General features: G+C 43.2%; 1 protein-coding gene across 5 annotated transcripts in view; it reads left to right on the top strand.

The window, feature by feature from the left end:
• Window positions 1-22,517, top strand: part of MED13L (mediator complex subunit 13L) — a 301,789-nt gene extending 279,272 nt beyond the window's left edge. For all 5 annotated transcript variants that reach the window (XM_042910866.1, XM_042910865.1, XM_042910868.1 and 2 more), the window contains 13 exons: window positions 83-306; window positions 2,214-2,406; window positions 3,060-3,498; window positions 4,068-4,287; window positions 5,752-5,940; window positions 8,980-9,203; window positions 9,401-9,543; window positions 12,471-12,629; window positions 14,463-14,639; window positions 15,859-16,016; window positions 18,656-18,817; window positions 20,874-20,986; window positions 22,046-22,517. In XM_042910866.1, the coding sequence (XP_042766800.1) occupies window positions 83-306; window positions 2,214-2,406; window positions 3,060-3,498; window positions 4,068-4,287; window positions 5,752-5,940; window positions 8,980-9,203; window positions 9,401-9,543; window positions 12,471-12,629; window positions 14,463-14,639; window positions 15,859-16,016; window positions 18,656-18,817; window positions 20,874-20,986; window positions 22,046-22,178 (2,534 nt within the window). In that variant the 3' untranslated portion in view covers window positions 22,179-22,517. The remainder of the gene's footprint in view (window positions 1-82; window positions 307-2,213; window positions 2,407-3,059; window positions 3,499-4,067; window positions 4,288-5,751; window positions 5,941-8,979; window positions 9,204-9,400; window positions 9,544-12,470; window positions 12,630-14,462; window positions 14,640-15,858; window positions 16,017-18,655; window positions 18,818-20,873; window positions 20,987-22,045) is intronic.
• The last annotated feature ends 598 nt before the right edge of the window (window positions 22,518-23,115 follow it).

Genomic DNA, 23,115 nt, shown 5'->3' with positions numbered 1-23,115 from the left:
AGAACTAATGCTAACGCAGCGGGGACCTTCTAAGGTGTCCCGGTTGTGGGAAGCACCCTCCTGAACTGCACTGTCGTTACAGGTTCCGAAGAATCTCCTGAGCCGTTGCCCATCCCCACCCTGCTGGTAGGCTATGACAAGGACTTCCTCACCATCTCGCCGTTCTCCTTGCCATTTTGGGAGAGGCTGCTGTTGGACCCATATGGGGGCCACCGGGATGTTGCCTATATTGTGGTGTGTCCAGAAAACGAGGCCTTGCTCGAAGGAGCCAAAACTTTCTTCAGGGACTTGAGCGCTGTATATGAGGTGAGCACGACCCGAAAATCGCTTTTGGGACATGAGTCCTCAGATTGTTTCTAGCTGTGGCTGAGTTTTAAAGAGCAAGTATCTTCAAAGGAGATCTCAAAGGAAATTTGCAGATAGTTGGAGGATGGAGGAGAGAATTAAGTTGGCAAGTTTTCCCGGAAGTAAATTGCTTTTCCCATCTTTGCTGTACATTTTGTTAGATTTAGAAGACTTTGCTCTACTGGCCTTACCACACCATGTACAATTCTGTCAGCTGTTTTTTCCTGATTTATGTGCTTGAGTTTAAGAGTGTTGCTTACCAGGGGCGGGTGTTCTGGCTGTTCACAAGATGGCCTTTACAAAAAGAAAGCACATCTCTTTGTGGGCAGGGCTTGGGGGGGTGGGGGGTGTTCCTGAAAACAGTATGAAAATGTTTAGCTTGAAGATTTCTGTGTCAAAAGACGAGTTTAATGAATCATGTCCCTGTTGTGTGTTATGTATTTAAACACTACGTTCATCTTAATACTAAAATTTTGATACAGGTTAATAATAACCATAATAATTTAAAAGCCAGGTAGATAATTTTGTATATTTATTACATGAAATACTATTGCTTTTGAAAAATTAGGATCATGTGTATCTTGAAGAGTAAGTTCCACATTTTTTTCAGCCAGAGTATACGTACACTAAATTCTTTGTACCTTATACTTCTAATATCTTTATTTTTGGCAAGATTAAATGAAATTAGTATTTTTGAAGAGCTGTGACAGGCATAGTATAAACATTACAAGGGTGTTTGTTAAATATGATGCCAAGTTGAATTTCAAAAATATGTCATAACAGAACATTCGCTATTTAGAAATGGATGGGTACACATGAAATAGTGAACTTATGTCTTTGCTACAAAGAAGTGAGGAGATGGTAATGTCTGAGGTGATGGCATCAGTTAAGCCCCTGGAGGAAACCCTCAGATCTAGTAATTTCTACACAGTGCCTGGTCCGTGGATGTGTAATAATATTAAATCATAAGGACCGTAACACAGAAAACTTGCGTAAGCAATTTTTTTTTTTAAAGCACGGCCCTTCTCTTGAACGAAGCCTTCAACAGAAGTTACAAAACATAAAAGGATCGCGGGATCTTTTTAGATCCCAATGGCTTTATTAGGACTGCTCGTTTGGTCGTAGTGTGTCCCTGGTTACGAGGGTGTATGCTAGAGGATTTTGTAGGGCCTGAGTTAGGCCTTCAGTTATCAGCTGTAATAAGGGATGATATGGGCTCTCCTGTTGTTGAATAGATAGTTAAGTAGCTTACTTTTCACAGGTGTGTTGTATTAATTCTTGGCTGCAAGTGTCCATTTAGTGTGCTAGAGACTAACAACAGAATCTCATTGTGCTTAAAACAACTATTTACTTTTAAAAAGTGATCAGCATATCCCCTGCTTCAGTGGCCTCTGCTCTTGGTGATCTCCAAATGTCTGTAACAGTGTAACAGATGGCCCATAAAATGTTAATGTTATCTTATGGGAAAACATTATGAGTCGGGATTACTTAAGAGGTTTTAGCGGACATATGTCTCAGTCAGCCTTAGTAGGCAGGAATCTGGTTAATTCTTTATTTGACCATTAGCAATCAGGTAGTACTCAGCGACCTTCCCTTGTGCGGGAGGAACTGGCTGGGTGAAGAAACATTTATTTTTCTTGAGAGGGGCCAGTCCAGGTTTTGGAGAGGCAGATAGGAGTTTCAGCACACATTCTAACGAGCAGAAAGGACCAGCTCAGAACGTGGGTTTGGGTGCTTGTGTTAATGCGAAAAGAAAACGCGAGGTACTCCCGCGTGTGTGGTAGAGAATGTCGTCCCCCCCCCCCCCCCCCCCCCCCCGAGCACAGGCATGGTTCCTGTTGTAAGTAACGGTCTTGTTTGTGGTGTAGATGTGTCGGCTTGGGCAGCACAAGCCCATCTGCAAAGTGCTACGAGATGGGATCATGCGCGTGGGAAAGACTGTGGCACAGAAGCTGACGGATGAGCTTGTGAGCGAGTGGTTTAACCAGCCGTGGAGCAGCGAGGAGAATGACAATCATTCCAGACTCAAACTTTATGCGCAAGTTTGCCGCCATCACCTAGGTAAATGGGAATTTGTTTGGCAAAGTAGAATCTGAGAAGTAAAATAGCAGATTGCCACCCTTTGGGAAGCAGCGTTCTGCTGCTTTTATCTCAGGTAATGTTGGTGTTCCATTACCGTATTTGTTTAGGTCTAATTTCTGCGTTCTGGGTCGTTAAATGCTCATTTTTACGTGCACAACATTCTTTAAAAGCAATTTAAAGTTGCCTAAAGAAGTCATATCTAATTTACTCCACATGTTGAAAACTTAGCGGCAGGACTTGGTATTAACTGCTTAAGTTAAACCCGCACTCCCAAGAGAGTCTTGGAAGCTTCTAAACCCGCTGTGCATAGGAGCGTGGTATACGCCGTGATGGCTCCGGAAGAGACCCCGGCCTCGCGGCTTGCGGTGAAGGCAGATTCAGTCCGAAAGGAAAATTTTACCAGTGGTTAATTTTCTCTTTGTTTTCAAATAAGCCTCTTCACCAGAACTGTCACACGTAGCCCCGTGTTCAGCTCCACGTTTGCAGAGTATATAAGCCTGTGCTCCAGCGTGGAGATAGCATCTTGGGTGTCATAGAGCGTCACAGCCTGAAAACGCGATTTTCTGAAACCGTGATTGGGTCTGACGCCGCGGAGTGTCGCTGACGTCCCCTCTCTGCGTGTACTCTTTCAGCACCTTATCTAGCCACTCTGCAGCTCGATGGCAGCCTGCTGATACCACCTAAGTACCAGTCCCCACCAGCAGCAGCACAGGGACAAGCTACCCCCGGGAACGCTGGGCCTCTAGCTTCAAATTCAGGATCGGCAGCGCCCTCAGCCGGCAGTGCGTTCAACCCCACCTCCAGCAGCAGTTCCGGGAACCCCGCGGCAGGCAGCTCGGCCTCCGGGTCCTCTGTGCCGCCGGTCTCCGCCTCCGCCCCCGCCCCCGCCCCCGCCCCCGTTGTTAACCAGATCAGCACTACCTCTTCTTCAGGATTCAGTGCTAGCGTCGGAGGGCAGAACCCCGGCAGCGGGGCCGGTTCTGCAGACAGAACGCAAGGGAGCGCAGGCTGTGGCGGAGACCCAGAGCCCGGGCAGAGCTCCTCTCAGCCCTCACAGGATGGACAAGAAAGGTACGCTGCTCGCCGGTGGATGGTGTGTGGCTTCGGCTTGGACCCCGTCCCTGCTCTTCCGCACCCCACGCCCCTCCTCACCTCCTGCATCTCTAAGGCTCGTGAAGCGCCCTGTTTCCCTCCTTCCCAAAGGGAACTTATGACTGTCAGTCTGTGGCTCCAGTGTTAAGAAATCCAAGACTCCGTGTGAACTTACTGTTATTAAGCTTATTAGCTTCATAGGAAGCTGGTACTGTTAATACTCCTGTTATTATTATGTGAACATGATATAGTATTAGTAAGCTGTTACCACTGACATTAATAGTGGCATAAAACATCTTTTTAGAATGTAGCCCCAAGGAAAAGAAGGAGTCGAAAAAGAGATCTCCCATTTAAAGGAGTGGTATATTGTCCTTTCCCATCTCTCTTGGTGCTAACGGGCTTGGTTTGCCTTCGTGTGGATAATACGAAACGTATCAATGCTACATTCGATCTGTAATCATTGTCCAGGGGGTCAGTGTCCTCAGGAATTGATGTATTTTGTGTAATTTATATCTATTTGTGCATCTCATAAGTGACTCTCTCCGCAGTGTCACAGAAAGGGAAAGAATAGGAATTCCCACTGAACCCGACTCTGCAGACAGCCAAGCCTATCCTCCAGCTGTGGTCATTTACATGGTGGACCCCTTCACCTACACTGCAGACGAAGACTCCACTTCCGGAAACTTTTGGCTGTTGAGTTTGATGCGCTGCTACACGGAGATGCTGGATAATTTGCCCGAACATATGAGAAATTCTTTCATTCTCCAGGTAACTGCCTGCAACTTTATTTTTAGCTTTTGTTGTTGTTTTTATGAAAGTAAATACAGGTCTGTGATTTCTTTTCCATTGGAAGTACACAAAGCTGTAAAGGAAAAGATGTTCATAATTCTACCTTTAGATTAAGCCACCATCACCATTTTGGTGTATTTTTAGCTTTTTTGTGTGTATGTCAGTTTATAGAATTGAGATCATACTTTTAGTATTATTTTTAGTCCTTTTATACTTAACATTATTCCTGAATACTTTTCTATGTTACTGAAAATTCTCCCAAGCAGCGTTTGTAATGACTGCATATTCTCCATATTTATTACCATACAGTTAGATATTTAATTTGTTTCTATCTTTCACTATTATAAACAAAGCTATAACAAACATCTTTCTGTGTAATCTCTTTTTCACAGTTTGGGTCATTTCTTAAGGTGGATTCTTAGACCTATAGATTCCTGTAAATAATGCCGGATTCCTTTCCAAGAAAGTTACACTTACTTACATTCCCTTTAGCACTGAGTGAGCATGCCTCTTTCACTACAGCCTTGCCAGCTGTATAGTGCAGTAATTGTATAGGATTTTGATAATAGGTGAAAAATGATGCCTTGGGTGTTTGGGTTTTGTTTTACTGTCACTTTCACTAAAGCCATCTTAACAGAATTAAAATATCGAAATTAGTTACCAGAACAGATGGATTGTTTTTCATTGTTGTGAAGTTTGTGTCTCTGATGCTTAGATAATAATCCCGAAGATACGATGCACACTATGTGTGTATATGAGAAAAAGGAGAACTGCATTAAAAAGCAAATTGTAAAATTTTGGAGCATGACAACAATAAATTGAGAATTTATCCCTCGAAGGAACAGGGTAATTTCTAAGTAACTGTAACTTGACCGACAAGATGGCACCCTCTTCTTCAATTGTTGGTGTACCTTTGTACTCGAGGATTTTATGCCATCTAAGGAATTAAGACTGAGTTATATTATGTTTGGCATTTATATATTTTATTTTACTTAATTGATTTTTTAAAGTTTATTTATCTGTTTTGAGAGAGACCAAGCACGAGCAGGTGAGGGACAGAGAGAGCGTGAATCCTAAGCAGGTTCCGTGCAGTCAGCTCAGAGAGAGCCCCACGCGGGGCTCGAACCCACAACACCGTGAGATCATGACCTGAGCTGAGATCAAGAGTTGGACGCTTGACCGATCGAGTGATCCAGATGCCCCTCTTGTATCTTGTTTTTAAGATTTTGTTTTTAAGTTATCTCTACACCCAGTGGGTCCCAAACTCACAACCCTGAGATCAAGAGTCGCAGCTCCACCAACTGAGCTACCCAGGCGCCCCTTATGTATTTCAGAACTACAGTTCTCTGCCCCCATTCAGCAGAGAATTCACGCCATCTTGTCCTCCAGCTTTCCTGTTGGCGCATTCGATCCCAGTGTCTGGTTTTGTTTGTGTTTGTGTAGATCGTGCCTTGCCAGTACATGCTGCAGACAATGAAGGACGAACAAGTTTTCTACATTCAGTACTTGAAGTCCATGGCATTTTCGGTGTACTGCCAGTGCCGGCGCCCTCTGCCCACACAGATCCACATTAAGTCCCTCACGGGATTTGGGCCTGCCGCCAGCATCGAGATGACCCTCAAGAACCCAGAGGTAGGTAGTAGCACAGCAGAAGCTTCGGAAAGAGCACTCTGACGCGGGAGGTGCAAACCTGGCCGGTTGGTTGCCTGGTTGGCCTTCTGCCTTTATGAAGAGTGGTAGGTTTCTTTGATTCCTAATTTGAAACAGAGGAGGTACTTCTCTCCACTTGTGAAATTTGGGGGATAAGAGGCCGGTGAACTCTCGGTGTTTTTTTGATGTAGGTCCTGAGGCAGCAACACACTTACCACTTTTACTTAGCGATGCTCGACTTTTCCTATGTTTATCTTGTTCCTTATTTTTTTGAAGCTAATCTGTGTGTTAAATCACTAACTCTCTCCTTTCCCTGGCTCTTTGCTCTCCTGGTACCACAGTTGTTTGCGTGTGCGATCACCCTGCAGGGATCCCTCGTTTTCTGCTGCATGTTTTTACAGGAGCTTGCTCTCCCCTCCCTGGTCTCAGTGCTTTTTCTCTCCATCTTCTTACACCTGCTTCCCACAGATAGGCGCCTCTAGGGGAACTTGAAAACACCAAACAGAAGTTGTACACTTCTTTTTATTTCACTAATCACTTTATCCTGAAGATAGATGAACAGGGCAATGTTTAGAATTTTCAGAGCCTTCAAAAATCAGTTCCCGCAACTTTTATTGCATGAAAGATCACCTGTTAATAAAAGCCAGCAAATACCTCTTCACCAGAAAAAAACTCAAAAACACCAAAAACTGCTGATTTTAGTTGGTGATGAAAATTTTTCTGAAAAAACTCACTTGGATAAGTAAGAGCTTAGGGAAAAAATGAGGCCTTTATAGTTAATGGCACACTTGTCCCTTGCTCCCATCAGAAGCAGCTGCTTAGCTGACAGCCACCTCCACTCTGTGGTCGTGTACAGTTTCTGTCTCTGGCTGTTTAGGTTGGTTTATTCTTTTGAGTTTTAATTTTTCCATTCTCATGAGCAGTTTATCTATTTTAGTTCACCCATTCGTGTTTTCTAGGATTAAAAAAAAATGAATTTGTTTCTACTCGTTTCTTCTTTTGTCTCCAGAAATCGAGGTATTGCCTTTCTTTATAAACTTAGAATCTAGCCTGCATTCTGCCTCTGCAGAGTTGCCTGTTCTGGACATTGTATGTGAGCGGAACATACAGTCTGTAACCTTTCACGTCTGATTCTTTCATTTAGCATGTTTTCTAGGTTCATCCATGTTACAGCATGTGTATTTTATTTCTTTTTATGGTTAAATAATATTCCACTGTATGGATATACCACATTTTGGGTATTCATTCTTTGGTGTATGGACACTTGGGTTTTCCCACTTTTTAGCTATCGTGAATAACAACACTGCTGTGAACATTTGTGCGCGAGTGTCTGTGTTTACGATATTTTCCATTCTCTTGGTAAATACCTAGGAGTAGACTTTCCAGGTGTAGGGAGAATGAATGGATGAGTGATAGGATTAGCTTTGAAACTTTGAACAAATTATTGAATATCTCTAGGCCTGTGTTTTGGATCCCTAAAATGAAGGAATTGGATTAGATTCTGTCTCAGGTCTTTATTTTAGCTTTAAAATTCTGTAATTCCATTATTAACTATTTTTTATGATATATCTATATCTGTATCTATTTTAGATATATAGTTTAGGGGTCAGCAACTATGACTGTAGCTGCAGTCAAGCCTGTAGCCTGTATTTGTATGACCTGGATAAGAATGATTATTACATTAAAAAAAGAAGAAGAATGATTATTACATTAAAAAATGTTTATTTATTTCTTTTGAAAGAGAGAGAGGTCATGAGAAAGGGGCAGAGAGAGGGAGAGAGAGAACCCCAAGCAGGCTTGATGCAGGGCTCAATCTCACGAACCATGAGATCATGACCGAGCCGAAATCAAGAGTCGGACACTTAACTGACTGAGCCATCCAGGAGCCCCAGAATGATTATTACATTTTTAAAAAGAGAAGAATACTCATAAGAAGAGAGACCCATAAAGCCTAAAATATTTACTATCTCTCCTTTATAGAAGTTTGCTGACTGCTACTCTAGTTTATTGTTGAAATGTGTATAATAACTAAATAATGGTGACAACTAAATTTTGTCACAGTTTAACTGTCTGCATTGTTTGTCTTACTGGTAACAGCTAATGTTTTGATTTCTTAAATCACTCATACACACACACACACACACACACACACTCACACACAAGTATAATTTACACACTAAAAAGTACCTGAGCATAAGTATACTGCTTGATGAATTTTCACTAAATACAGCTTGTGACAAGCACAAGAAACAAAACATAAGAAGCCTGTTCCCTTCTAGTCATTCTACCAGTAATCAGTATTCTCACTTAAAGCAGTCATGTAAATTGAGGCACATAATTTATATATTTTTTGTGTCTGACTTCTTTTACTCAGTGCCAAGATCAATCTATGCTGTTGCTTGTAGTGGTAGTTTTTTCATTTCCTTACTGTTTGATATTCTGATTGTGTAACTATAACACAGTCTATCTTCCATTTTACTGTTGATGGGTATTTAGGTTATTTTTTATTTGGAGCTATTATGATTAATCCCTTTCCTTTGGTAAACATATATATCCATTTGATTGGGTCACAGAGTATGTGTGTTTGACTTTAGCAGATATTGTCAAACACTTTTCCAAAGTGATTCATCACCATCAGTGTATGAAAGTTCTAGTTGCCCCACACTCTCACCGATACTCAGTGTTTTCTTTTTTATTTGACTTTCTGGTGGGTATATAGTGGTATCTCATTGTGGTTTTAATTTTTGCTGTCTTGATGACTAATGAAGTTGGGCTAATTTACTTACTAAAATAGTAATTTGTTTTAATAAAGAAGCATTGGTCTGATTGGGGTTTCCTAGCTGATGTCACTTACACAATCTTTGTTTTCTGTTTTACCGTTATTATTTACGTATATAATACTGCTGGGGGGGCAGTCTATCGTCATTACTCCCTATTGGTTTCAAGTGCTGTTCTGGGTTTTGTTGGAAATGTTGAGTTGAGTTGGCGTTATGTTGACACTGACTTTTATTTTGATTTCAGCGACCCAGTCCAATCCAGCTTTACTCCCCTCCTTTTATATTGGCCCCAATTAAAGATAAGCAGACGGAGCTGGGAGAGACTTTTGGGGAGGCGAGCCAGAAGTACAACGTGCTCTTTGTGGGCTACTGTCTGTCTCATGACCAGCGCTGGCTTTTGGCTTCCTGCACTGACCTCCATGGGGAATTATTAGAAACTTGTATTGTAAATATTGCTTTACCAAACAGGTGAGGAGCCTGCGTGTTTATGCTACATATAAATCGATACTGTGCCTTTCCTCAGATAGGAGTCTTTGTGATTTTCCTGTCTAAATGCACTAGGCGCTGTGTGATGGGTGGGTTCTTTGGAATTTTCTGAGTTTTGTCTTACTAAGCGATAACTTCGACTCATTTGGTGACCCCTTCCCCACTTCTTTCTTTTGTAGGTCACGGAGGAGTAAAGTATCTGCACGTAAAATTGGACTACAGAAGTTATGGGAGTGGTGCATAGGTATTGTCCAAATGACATCCCTACCCTGGAGAGTTGTGATCGGCAGACTTGGGCGGCTTGGCCATGGAGAGCTTAAAGGTGAGAGACTCCTAAAGCAGTCAGTACAGGAAACAACGGAAGAGGGTTGAACTAATGTCCCTAACTGAGCTGAGGGAGAAAATGGGAGAGTTGGTAGTAAGAATAAAGCAGATTGATATTCCCTGATTCTTTTAAATGGACAGGATAAACCAGCAGTTTTTAAACTTTTCATTATCAACAAAACCATTTGCCAAAGAAATCTTAAATTTTGGACTCCAGTGTATAAGACAAAAAAGAATGTATTAATATAAAAGTGATAGTAAATTGAATTTCTAACATTTATTTTTGTACTGGGTCAGTGAGATCAAGTCAGTTTTAACATGAAAATTTAAAGAGAGATGGATGAGAGGAGAATCGATTTAGGTTTCTTTTATTATTTTTCATGATTGATGGTGATATAGTTTGTGTGTTTTTGTTTTGGTTGCACAAGAGCAAGACAATCCTGATTTACAAGGACAAGTAGGTGCAAGTTGGAATAGTCTTTATTCACGTTGCCACTGTCTGATATTTTTCAGCCTGGAAGCTTAAGAGAGCAGACTTTTTTTAAGTTGCATGCCTAAATATACCTGCCAACTGCTAATATTTCCTGTCATAAATGTAACAGTCAGTCACAGAGCACTAAAAGTAACTAACGACACAACTGATCGGTGGCAGCAGCCTTGTCTGGCTTTGAGCCCAGCTCATTTGCTGTGCTGGTGTAGCTACTTTGCATGAGCAGTATGCATAGGCCTACGTTATTTTTTTAAAGCCTTAGTAATTAATGACGCATTTATAAGAAGTTCAGTACATACATAGAGATGGGGGAAGTTTCCTTCTAAGGTCTACACAAAAGCAAAGCACAGACTAGCTTGGTGGTTTTGTGCATGCAGGTGTATTAGAGCCGAGTCAGCAGACTTTCTAAGGAAAGGGCCAAGTAATAAATATTTTCAACTTTGCAGGCCAGCTTTTCACCGTTGCAGCTTCTCAGCTCTGCCATTGTAAAGTCAGAGCAGCCATAGAGAGATAATACCTAAGTGAACGGGTTTGGCTGTGTTCCAATAAAACTTTATTTAGCAAAAAAAAAAAAAAAAAAAAAAAAGGCGGTAGGCAGGATTTGATCTGCAGACCATAGTTTGCGGACCCTTGCATTAGAATGCGTATATTGTTTCTTTGCATGAAATTTGTATCAGGTATTTGTGGAGTCCCTGAAATAAAACCCCTCACGCGATTCAGCTTGGATTAAAGCAAGTGCTCTAGTCAGTGAACTATCAGGATTTAATAGCGGTTTCTACGTGTATTAAATTACAGAAGTATTAGGTAACTGTTGGGAATCTATTGTGTGCAAAATTTTTTCTACTAATTATACTGTAGGCCAATAGAAAATATTACCCTTTTCATTTTTTAAAGAATAGCATACTTATAGCGAATCTTCTATCAGTAGCCTGGAGGTCTGATGCATTGGGGGATTCATTTCATTTCTGTCAGAAGTCCTATCCTCTCTCCTGGTCGGCCTTGTAGTCAATCTTATCTCTTAAAGGGTTTGAGCTACTCTTAACCCTTGGGAAAAGTTAGAATATAATAGAAAAGGAGAAGAGGGGATAAAAACGTAGCCGTGTCTAGTCACTTGGTGACTGTCTTGGACAGTTACGAAGGCCATTGCCTTCCCTTGTATAATTTTTTAGAAGGGGCACTCTTCTTATCTTTTACGGGAAAGGGATAGAAGTGTGACTGATCCCATCAAAAGGTTGAGAGAAAATGTACTTTTGAGGGATAAAGACACCAAGAAGAGCCTAGTGTACAGGAAATCAGTTTACCAATCTGTATTTCATCCCTTTGGGGATGTAAGGCCCGCACCACATTGCATTTCTATGGGGCAGTATCATATGAGAGCCTGTAGATTTCAGTTAGCTTTGTGAATTTCTGTTTTTTATCACCAGTGTTTGTGATAAAATTCAGGTAATGCTTTTCCTTTCTTACTTGGTTTTAAATACAGAACTCACGCCTGTTTGATTTTTCTATAATTTTTAAAAATACATTCTTCATGACTTGGCCACTTTTATTTTAGCCACTTCAGTTGGAGGTTTTTTAGGAGTAAGAAACAAGAAAAAGTTGTTCCTTTCACCTCTTCACGGGGAGATCAGCTTATTTGAAAAAACTATGTGAAAGCAGAGAACCTGTGGTGGAGTAGTCTTTCGTTGGTGGACACGATATGGGTGGCAGTGTGCTGCCACAGGAACATGATGTGTGTTGGGGGTCAAAAGAGAGGTCTAAGTCCTTTTCCATTCCTGGAGTAACATAACCCTCTACAGTTCTCTGAGTACACATAGTACCTTTGGGTGAAGGCAGTAAACAAATACTAGAAAGAAAACTTAGGCCAGCGTTTTAATCTGAACAATTAGTGTCACATCATTTGGAGCGCTTCACTCACACCCATTGTTTGTTTATCAGCTCTTTGGGGCCTTCTACAAGGGTTCCCCTTGTTTCTGCTCAGCTTGCCTTTCCCGGAAACAGTCAACAGACAGCAGTAAACAGAAATGAGAGGTTTGCCCCCCGTTGTGCATTCTTCTAATGAAAAGGGCTGATAGGGGCAGTGAAAGAACCAGACATGGAGTAAGAGGAGGAGGAGAAAGGATGGAACAGACTGGCCTCATCCTCAAAGAACATTTGAAGCACCTAAATCTGTTTGGGTCTGTGCTGGACTCTCCCAGGTCATTTCAGACATGATTTCAGCATACAGAATAGGAGGCCTTTTGTGTCTTTGTTAATGACGTGTAAGGGAGGCCAAGTAACATTTTCTTTGTAACGAGGAGGGGAACCTGTGTAAAGCCTTATTCCCTTTGGGGCCCAGTCCTGGAAATTCAATTACCAGGCAAATCCGGTAAAACGCTCAAACCTCCTATCACGATGAATTTCTAAAGACTGCGTGTGACTGTGATATTTGGTTTCAGATTGGAGTATCCTCCTTGGCGAATGTTCACTACAGACAATCAGCAAACGGCTCAAGGACGTGTGCCGGATGTGTGGGATCTCTGCCGCTGACTCTCCCTCTATCCTTAGTGCCTGCCTGGTTGCCATGGAGCCCCAGGGGTCCTTTGTAGTGATGCCAGGTAAATCTCCTCTTACCGTTTTCATTAATTAGGTTATCACATCAGTTCAGTCCCTTCCATCTTCAAGTCTACAGACAAGTGTAGAATAGATCTTTATTATCTTTGTGAGAGAAGATTGTATTTCGGGTTCAAAAATTTGGTCTCTTCCAAGGGGAGTGGTCTGTGATTTTGTTATCTCTGTTGACCGTAGTTTGGAAGACAGCGTAAGTCCCGGATATGACTGAGAGCTCTTAGAGTCGTGGCCAGTTACTGTTGCCCGACCCTAATTTGTTGTTAGTGTATGAGGATCACCCTCCAAAAACCACGAAAGTGAACACCACCCTGATACGTGTTGGAGTGTGTGTTTGAAGACACATATTTGACGGAATCTGTAAGCAGCCTCCAGAGGATATTTGGAGTGTTTCTGATGTGGTTGCGGAGGAATGGTGAGGCAAATAGAGCTGAAAGAGTTGGCACAGTATCCGGCCCGTGGTAAGCTCTCAGTAAATGCGACTCCCAGGGTGTGGATAGCCAGAAGATTGTGGCCACAGAAGTTTTAAAAAATCAGCAACTAAGCAATTTGATAATTTTTTAGCTAAGCAGTTTTATACCTTTTTTTAGTCTGTTCTCATCCTCCAGTTCTCTCTGATCAGATGGGAGATTCCATCCCCATAAAAACCAGTAGCGTTATGTGAGATGATGTTATTTGTCATCAGTCCAGTGAGAGGCACATGTCCTGTGTTGGCCTCATTAGGCCCCAGGTTACTTGTTGCCTGCACCACTTGGGCAGATTTCACGACGTCTTTGTTCTGTGTCCTCATGATGAAATGGGGATAATAGTTCTACCTCAGGGTAGCTACGATGACTGAGTGAGATGACGTCCGTGAATAAGGAGTTCGGCACAGAATCTGGCACGTAGTAAGCATTCAATAAATGTTAGTTATAATAGTTATTCGCTGAATGGTACCATGTCTACAGAATTGTGTTGTTTAGGAGAACTTTATAAATTGTGAGCAACCCCAGGAAAAGAGAAAGTAGATCTATTTTAGAACTACTTCTTAAATAAGTAGTTAAAACATAGTTGGTGGTGGGGCGCCTGGGTGGCTCAGTCAGTTGAGTGTCTATCTCTTGATTTCAGCTCAGGTCGTGATCCCAGGGTGGTGGGATCGAGCCCCGTGTTGGGCTCGGTGTTGAGCGTGGAACCTGCTTGGGATTCTCTCTCTCTCTCTCTCTCTCTCTCATTCTCTCTCTCTCTCATTCTCTCTCTCTCTCATTCTCTCTCTCTCTCTCTCATTCTCTCTCTCTCTCTCTCATTCTCTCTCTCTCTCTCTCATTCTCTCTCTCTCTCTCCCTCTCTCTCCCTCTCCTTCTCCCTCTCCCTCTCCCTCTCTCCCTCTCCCCCTCTCCCTCTCCCTCTCCCTCTCCCTCTCCCTCTCCCTCTCCCTCTCCCTCTCCCTCTCCCTCTCCCTCTCCCTCTCCCTCTCCCTCTCTCTCTCCCTCTCTGCCTCTCTCCCTCCCTCCCTCTGCCCCATTCACACACACACTCTCTTTCCCCTTCTAAAATACAAAAGTAGAAATTTAAGAAAAAAAATTTTTGGTGGGCTCAGTCTGATTTTATTTTAACCTTCCCCATGTTCAGTGAGGCTTGGATTATTACAGCCCTGTGCTTAGAGTCTATTTCTGGGAAGCTGTTTTAACAGTGAGGTCGAACTTCGGATGTGTATCCATCCTGGCAGTTGTGTCAGACTCCTGTCTCTCCAGTTCAGGTTCTCCTGTAACTTCGTTTCTGGAGTTACTTACCGATGCACAGAAGGAATTGGTACACTTCGCTCTCTTTCTCTGTCTTTTTGCAAGACGCTGTCACAATGGGCTCTGTATTTGGCCGAAGTACCGCGCTGAACATGCAGTCATCGCAGCTGAACACACCTCAAGATGCCTCCTGCACACACATCCTGGTGTTCCCCACCTCGTCAACCATCCAGGTGGCCCCAGCAAACTACCCCAACGAAGACGGGTTCAGCCCCAACAACGGTGAGTGTGGAAGGCGCGAAAGGAAAGAGCTCCGGGTCTCCCACAGGAGCAGAGCTAAAGGGTGTGCTGGGCGCCCTGCTGCCTGTGTTGCAATAAGCAACGTAGAGAACGTGAAGAGGGTATTCGGGGTTGGGGCAGTCTGTCTGGCCTGGAAGATTTGTGTGCACTGTTGCTGAGCCCAAATAAATATCTCCCTCTCTCGCATAATTAGGGTTCTGTTTATCACTAACGGCAAAAAAATACCCGGTTGTAGTGTCCTGCACACAGGAGCCACTCTTGCAGTAAATAGTTGGTGATCGGATTGGAGAAGGATGAAGACCACTAGGCATGAAGTAGCTCCTGTCTCTAGGGGTCGGCGGGGGGGGAATCCATTATTTGATTATTTGATTTAAGTATTCTTCATCAGTGTTTTTGGTTTGGATATCTATTAAGGCATTTGTTAAGCAGCGGCTGTTTACAAACTGTAAAATGCTCAGTATTATGTAGCCATTTGCATTGGGTTTTGAAGAATTTTTAACACCTACCAACATTTACTCTTGTTAAATGGGGAGGGTAAAAGGATGCCAAGTTTTATATACAGTCTGATCATAATGGAGTAACGATATGCGAATAAGAATCGTAGCAAAAATGTTCACGGTAATTGCATTTTGGGTGATAGTTTTCCCTTTTTATACTTCTCTTTCCAAATTTTCTGTTCTCCGTGTACCTTACTTTTATAATGTGGGAGAGGATTTCTTAGTGAAAACATCATGCTTTGATCTGCTTTTGGAATAGGTCTCCAATTTCAGGGCAAGTTCACACCTATTAACATGCATTAATTCAGCCTCTGGTATTTTTGATGCTAATTGGATGCATGGACAGAGTCTGCTGTTTTCTTGGATGGTGTCAATTTTAACTTTGTTTAATAATTAAATTGCTTCTTTAGCTGTTTTGCCATTTTTTTTATGTGCCGTTGGAGGCTCTACAGAGCGTGGAGTTTTGTTTTATGTTCTTTATTTCTCCAGTCTGTTAATACTTCACATTAGAAGATCATTGAACAGAACATAAAATGAAAAAAACAGTTTTCATTACCTCCCATCCAGTAGACACACATTAAATCTTCCCACGTTGTTAACAGCATGCACTTGTAATGGTGATGGGCCAACAAAACAGTATGTTGTCGAAGTTGCGGATATAGATTATTTTTGAAATCTTTGTGCTTTTTCTCCCTCCTTTCTAGATGACATGTTTGTTGACCTTCCATTCCCAGATGATATGGATAATGACATTGGCATCTTAATGACTGGCAACCTCCATTCCTCTCCCAACTCCTCCCCAGTTCCTTCCCCAGGCTCTCCTTCTGGAATTGGTGTGGGCTCTCACTTCCAGCATAGTCGGGTAAGAATGATCTGAAGTAGGGCCTTCAGGGGCAGTAATCCTCCAGAAGTGTGATTGCCTGCCTCTTTGCTTTGTGCGCCTTTCTTCCTGATGGTCTTGGTCCCTGGTGTGAGCGAAATCAGTGTGGAAAAGTGACTCTGTAGTTGTTCTGTTTTGAATGATGGCAGGAATTTGAAAGAAATGCGTTCTTATTCCCGAAAATGTTCCTGATGAATATGTTTTATCAGCAGGAAGGCATTTTGCAATGACTGTTTTCTTAGCAAAAATTAGTTTTGGTCGATTGGTTGCTGCTTCCCAGTTATTTCTTATTTTTTGCCAAAATAGTGGCTTTTCAGAGGCTAGTTCAATGGCCCTGCTTTTTTAACACGTAAAGTCACTGTGTTAATTGAAGAACACATTGTTGATGGTTGATTATTCTGAAATGAGCCTTACTGTTCTTGTTTCACATCCTGGTGCCTTTGTTTATACGGTTCCAGTCTTTTCTGTAGCTAGGTGCCAACATGGCAAGGGCCCACAGGTTGATTTTGGAGAAGTGTCCAGGTTAATGCCCTAGGATTAAGACAAAACACCAGAGTTTACAACCAGTTTCACCTTTAAATATCCCAGGGATATTGGAGGTGGATTAACAGAGGATTGAAGAGTTAAAGGTTCTGCTATAGCTTGTGTTAACTTTGTTTAAAAGCTAGATGATTCATGGGGCGCCTGGGTGGCTCAGTCAGTTAAGCGTCCCACTTCAGCTCAGGTCATGATCTCACTGCTCATGGGTTTGAGACCCATGTCGGGCTCTGTGCTGCCAGCTCGGAGCCTGGAGCCTGCTTCCGATTGTGTGTCTCCTTCTCTCTCTGCGCCTCTCCCACTCACACTCTGTTTCTTCCTCTCAAAACTAAATAAACATTAAAAAAAAAAGGTAGATGGTTCATGCCTTATTACTCTTTTGTACCTTCTGTTTAAAATATGAGATTGAGGGTTTAAGGCATAGAAAAATGGCTATGTCCAATATCTTAAAGTGGGCAGGAATAACCAACTCTGCTCACACTCATTTAGACACAGAGTTGTAGTTAGAGGACTTAGGTTTCTGTCTGTGGAACTTTATTGCCAGCCTGGAGTTCACTGAAGGACAATCAGGAGAAAAGATTTAAAACGTTAGTCAAAGAGCAGATAAAACCAGGGAAGAGCAACTCAGTAAACTATCCTCATGGAGCTACCTGTCTCCCATTTTTCCTTTCTAGAAGGAAGGGATTTTAAATGTGTTTATTTCCTCCATAGTCATTTGCCAGTTAATGACAGTTTATTGGTTCTTTGGAGATTGGTGTGATAGGAACCAGGTCCACAGATTTTACATTAAGTAGTTGTAATTTAGGAATAATGTGAATTCTAGAGGCAAATAGCAACTAAGAGTGCATGCCTTAGAGTTTGGTAAATGGAGCTCAGAGTTCCAGCTGTATGGCTTCTAGCTTTGTGGCATTGAACAAACTCGCTTGACCTGTCTTAGCCTTAGTTACCTTATCTGTGAAATGGAAATAACAGCAACTCCCTTTCTGTCGTGGTGGTTGTAATTTGGTTTATCCATTAACAAAGAATTGGTAATTGAGGTGTAAGGTTAGTTTTGTAAGAAACAGAGGTTTGCTGTATTTTCTGCCTCTGTTGGAGCCTCAAGCCCTAAGTCTGTAATGGAGTGTCAGAGTTTAAACCGCACTGTTTTCTGAAGCTAGTCAGGCGGCCTTTTCTCAGTCCTCAGCACCTGCAGCCCGCTGACCCCCCGAGAGGCTTTCAGGATTTCCTCTTTCTGAACCATTAAACATTCTTTGATATCCAATTAAGACATTACAACAGGGAAAAGAATTTGTTCAAGGCTGGGGTAAGTTTTTATTTTTTAACCAAAAATACAACTTGATGTAATAGTTGGGGATGATTTTTTTCCCCTGAAAACAGAAGGCCTTTGAAAACAAACGATTACTTATTATTGCTTGCATAATAATAATTGCATAATTGCTTTCAACCCTTGAAGCCAGCTAAAAGAATCAAAGATGAGGAAAATGCCAGTTGCAGAAATGCACAGTCAGGCTCTTGCAGGAGTCTTGTATTTAAGGAGATTGCGGAGAGTGAAAACATGGCCTCTTCACAGGCAGGTCCCCCCCTGCCGGGAGGTCAGAGACACTGGCGCCACCCAAAGAGCCGTGAAGTGTCCTGTTTTCCCAGTGTCCGTGTTGTTGACAGTAGACGGTCAGGTGCTCTTGTGTATTTTAGTTGGTTGCTGGTGAAGGAGCACCTGGGCTTGGGGGCTCCCTCAGCTGCCGGAGTCCATTCTTCCCGCGTGTAGTTGGATGCCGGATGCCACGGAACGCACCCAACATTTAACAGAAAAGAAACCAGAGCAAATCAACCTGTATTTGCTTGACTGATGTAGTTAGTTTTGCTGGTACCTTCCGCCTGGGCCGTAGTTTTCATCCGATGTCTGTCCGTGCAGCAGGGACCGTGCGTGCCTCTCCTTGTTGACCTTTCTCGGTCACCTGGCGTTTTTGTGTGAAAAGCTGTCAGAAGGGGGACTATGATGTGCAGAATGACTTGATAAAGTTGATTTTCAGAACTTTATTTGAAGTGTCACACGCTGATCATGCTCTCGGGACTTTGTTTTTCAGAGTCAGGGTGAGCGTCTTCTTTCTAGAGAGGCACCCGAGGAGCTGAAGCAGCAGCCCCTGGCCCTTGGGTATTTCGTGTCAACTGCCAAAGCGGAGAACCTCCCCCAGTGGTTTTGGTCATCATGTCCCCAGGCTCAGAACCAGTGCCCCCTCTTCCTAAAGGTTGGTTTGGTGTCATATTTGAATTTTCGGGGGAGGAGTGACTTCTGCTGAAATTGTCTCAGTCACCACAGTCTCACCGTGTCCCCTGTTTTCTTTCACATCTACTTATACTCTGAGGACATTTTCATTACAGTTGCAGGGGGGGAGCAGGATTTAGGAGAGAAACCTGAAACCACATCACAAGGGAAGCAATCACGTTAACCCAAGGAGGAGACTTTGTGGGGCCCTCAGGGCACATGTCGGGTGGATACGTGGTCGTATGTAACAGTCTTTCTCCCAGGTCCACAATGCATTGCCACCGGTGAAGTTAAGCTTGGGTGGATGTGATCATTGTGGGCTGAACTCTCCCCCTTTGCCCCCCCTCCCCCACAAGCTTCAGCTTTCTTCATTAGAGTAGGGCAAGAGGCAGCTAAATTTACATTTATTTACACATGCTCCTTCCTGTATGTGTCTTAGAACCTTTTAATGCAAATTAAGGGTTAAAATAAAAGATCTCCTCCTTCCAGTTTGGATGAAAGAACCTGGAATGAAATCCATGTCTCAACCACAGATTGGCAAAAGGCCTAAAGTTTGACAACATGCTCCATTGGCAGAACTGTGGAGAGATGGCCCTGGTGCCAGTAGGACAGCCAAGTGATACCGCCCCACACATTTCCCTTTTGATGCAGCGAGGCCACCTCTGGAAATCTATTCAGAAGAAACTGACAAAACCAAAAAATGATAAATGTAAAAGATTAGAAACACCGGAACTGGCCGAATGAACCAGTGTATCCATTCAGTGGAGTGTTAGTTATCCATAACAACGGGAGGATGATTATAATATAATCATTCTGTGGAGTGTAGGTTACCTTGTAGTAATTGATAAAGTGTGTGCAGACACACACACACACACACACACACATACCTACTTGTATTTTCTAAAAGGAATAACGGAAGGTTAAACCAAAAACAATTGAAGCAGTTTCTTTCAACTAATGGCTGTAACATATTATTATGAAATCAAGGAAGTTCTACCACATAAGTCGGTGTCGTCTTTATTTTGAATTAGACTTGTCACTGTGAACCTAGATTTATTTTCTCCTCTTAGGAAAGATACACATATTTTTTAGCTTGGTCTACTGAGAAAGCTTACGAGCAGCGACAGATCAGTAAACAGTGCTCTTGCTGCACTTGTGGTTCTGAAATACCATTTATCATTCAAGAGAACCGGAGTTCCTTTGAAGAATGGACTGACGTGTGGGTCTGAAGTAAGAAGGATTCAAGATGAACCTAGGATATATGGTCACACCTAAAAGCAGGGAAGTTACTTAAGATCATTAGAGTTACTTCAAAGGGCCCGCCAACTGGAGGGTTCCCATTGCCCAAGGATGGGACAATTTGAACATAAAAAAGAACAATGGTAGCAGTAGATTGAAACAAATCCAAGGGTTCGTGCTGAAAACCAGAACATTTTAGTCACCCTTTGAAGCTACTGGAACGACAGTTCATTAATCTGAAACCTAAAAAATGAAGAAGCATTTATATTAGCTGTCCTCAACACACTGCCTGTCTCAGTTATTTCATAACGTGTGCTAAAGCCATGATAGCGGGTGGGGCGTGCCGGGAACGTGCTGACGGCAGCGATGAGCCGAGCTGCACGTGGGGCGGCGCACGTTCACGCCTCTCGAGGTGAGGCATAGGGAGCTCGTAGCGCCAGCCACGAAGTGTGCTTGCACCCCGCGCCCTCCCCGCCCCCCAGAAGGATCTGAGCCGAATTGAGCCTCTAGATCTATCCACTTATGGGAAGTCAGGATGGAAGGACGTGTTACACAACCACCACAAGGGCAGAGTCGGCCGTATCCAGGCCGTGGAGATGGTGGGGCCTTTTACAGATGAAGACCTGAAGAGGCACATTATCGAATCATTTGTGACGCACTGGTATTTGCAAAGCTAGCTTTTTTTTCCACCTCCAGGGTGTGGAGTTCTTTGGGATCACATCAGGGTTACCGAGAGCTTAAAACTGAGGCTCCTGGGAGCCGAGAGGCCGGGAAGGTAACCGTGTTTGTTCTCTTGCCAGGCTTCGCTGCACCACCACATTTCTGTAGCACAGACGGATGAACTTCTCCCTGCCAGGAATTCTCAGCGGGTTCCCCATCCTCTTGACTCCAAAACCACATCTGACGTTTTAAGGTAGATTGTTTTAAGGCATAATAGCAGTTACAGCTTGCTACAGTCTTCCTTTAGTTTTGTTTTTCCAAGGTGTTTACTTAAAGTGTGGAAAAGGCGCTGCCTTTTGTGCAGCGGAGTACCGTCTGAGCAGCCAGGGAGAGCTGCGTGCAAAACCCCGCATACGAGTGCAGGTCAGGGAGACTGGTATTCTTGGTTCCGTTTGACGCGTGTGTGCACGTACAGTGGCCCGTGCTTCCTGTGTAAAGGAGACGTTTTATGGTGATGAAAATAGATCAGAATTAGGGGTGGGTGGTTAGAAGACAGAGCCTGGGACATAAAGCACTTGGCTTTGAAAGCATTTTTTACTCCCCCTGACATAGATTATATAAATAACATTAGAGCATGAATTCCACAGTTGGGAAATGTCTCCCAGAAGCGTATGCTAATTCTCTCGCACTTAACAGACCATGAGCATTCTCCATGTACCTTGAGGAAGTCTGCAGGCGTCTTCTAGTGTTCGCTAATAACTCTTAAATGATTTAGAAGTTATAGTTAAGCGAGGATCCAGTCAACATGATGTTTCAGGCTTTCAGGGTCTGTAGTGCAGCACTGTCCAGTAGAACCGTGATGTGAGCTGCATATCTAATTCAGTTGTTTTTAGTAGCAACATCAAAATAATAAAATAAATGGATGAGGTTAATTTCAAAAATAAATTTATCGGCTTTATCAAAGATACATCAAAGTAATATCAAGTATACGAAAAGCAGTATCATTTCAGTAGTTGACCCACATGAAAATATTCATGAGCCATCTCGCCTGCTTTTTTAAAAGACCAGTTCCTTGAAATCCAGCACCTCTTTTTGACATACAGCGTATCCGAATCCACTTGTGGCCGTGGCTGCCATACTGGACAGTGTGGGTCTAGATGAGGTGGGTACGGGGGGGAAAGAACCACGAGGAAACCCGGGGGCAAGCGAAAGACTGACGTACATGGAGCCTCGTCCTGCTGACTCGTGGAACGTTAAAACGTAAAAGCGCTGCTGTGGCCCGTGGCCCTGACCTGTGTGCTCTCTCCGGCAGGTTCGTTTTGGAGCAGTACAACGCTCTGTCCTGGCTCACGTGCAATCCGGCCACCCAGGACCGCACCTCCTGCCTTCCCGTCCACTTTGTGGTGCTCACTCAGTTGTACAACGCCATCATGAACATACTTTAATTGGAGAAGCACTTGTTCTCCCTGGCTCGGTTCCTCCTCCCTGCAGCCTGAGTCCAAGGAACCTGCTACACTCTGCACGTGCCCCACACGCTCTTCTTGAGAGACCGCTCTCCACAGTCCTGCACTGTGACTACTCCTCGGCAGGCACATGTCATTTCTGCAGTGTTCATTACCAGAGTGATGCATTGACACTTCTCTCACGGACCTGGAAACTTCCATAAGCGGTGACTTCTAGCCAGTGTTCTGGTGTGTGCAGCCCCAAACCACGGGTCCACAGGAAGTTTTTGGTGGTGGTGGTGGTTTTTAAGAGGGCAACAGAAGAGACAGTATCCTTTTGCACAAGAGTCTGTGTTTCCAGTCTCCGTTTAAGAACAAGGGCAGTTTAGCCCTTTTGGATGAAATCCTCTAGTTACTGGTGTATGGCCTGTGGGTTACCTGAACTCCATCATCTGGAACTTTTTAAAAATAAGAACCAGCTCAAGTATATGATTTCATAATGGGGTTTCTGTCTCCCTAGTGGTCCCATCTAGGTTGGCATGAATGCTTTGGTCGACTTCATACCTGTGTGTAGATACAAAAGGTCTGGAGACATCTTCATTTTGTTTATTTATTTTAAGTTGTTTTGTCATATGTTTTTTTGTGACTTTTACTTTTTTTAAGTCATGAGGACCAGGTACAGTAGCTGAAACCCAACTCAGACCCACCATAGGATTCTTTGACTACATACCTCTGTCCTAGAAGCCGGAAAAGGAGTGAAAACAGATTGGGGAGACATGCCTGAAAAGTAATATATTCAAAACCACCCAGCAGTAGGCTTTATTAAGAACAAACTGGGTAAAACATTCTGCCATGTTTCTTATTAAAAGCGGCCAGCGTTTCACGAAGGATAACATTTTTGTACAGAAGGCAGTCAAGCTCCACCCAGAGCCGTGGAGCC

The sequence above is a fragment of the Panthera leo genome, chromosome D3 (assembly GCF_018350215.1).
Source record: "Panthera leo isolate Ple1 chromosome D3, P.leo_Ple1_pat1.1, whole genome shotgun sequence".
NCBI classification, from domain to species: Eukaryota; Metazoa; Chordata; class Mammalia; order Carnivora; family Felidae; genus Panthera; species Panthera leo.
Note: the sequence above shows the minus strand (reverse complement) of the source record. Positions and strands in the feature narration are given on the sequence as shown.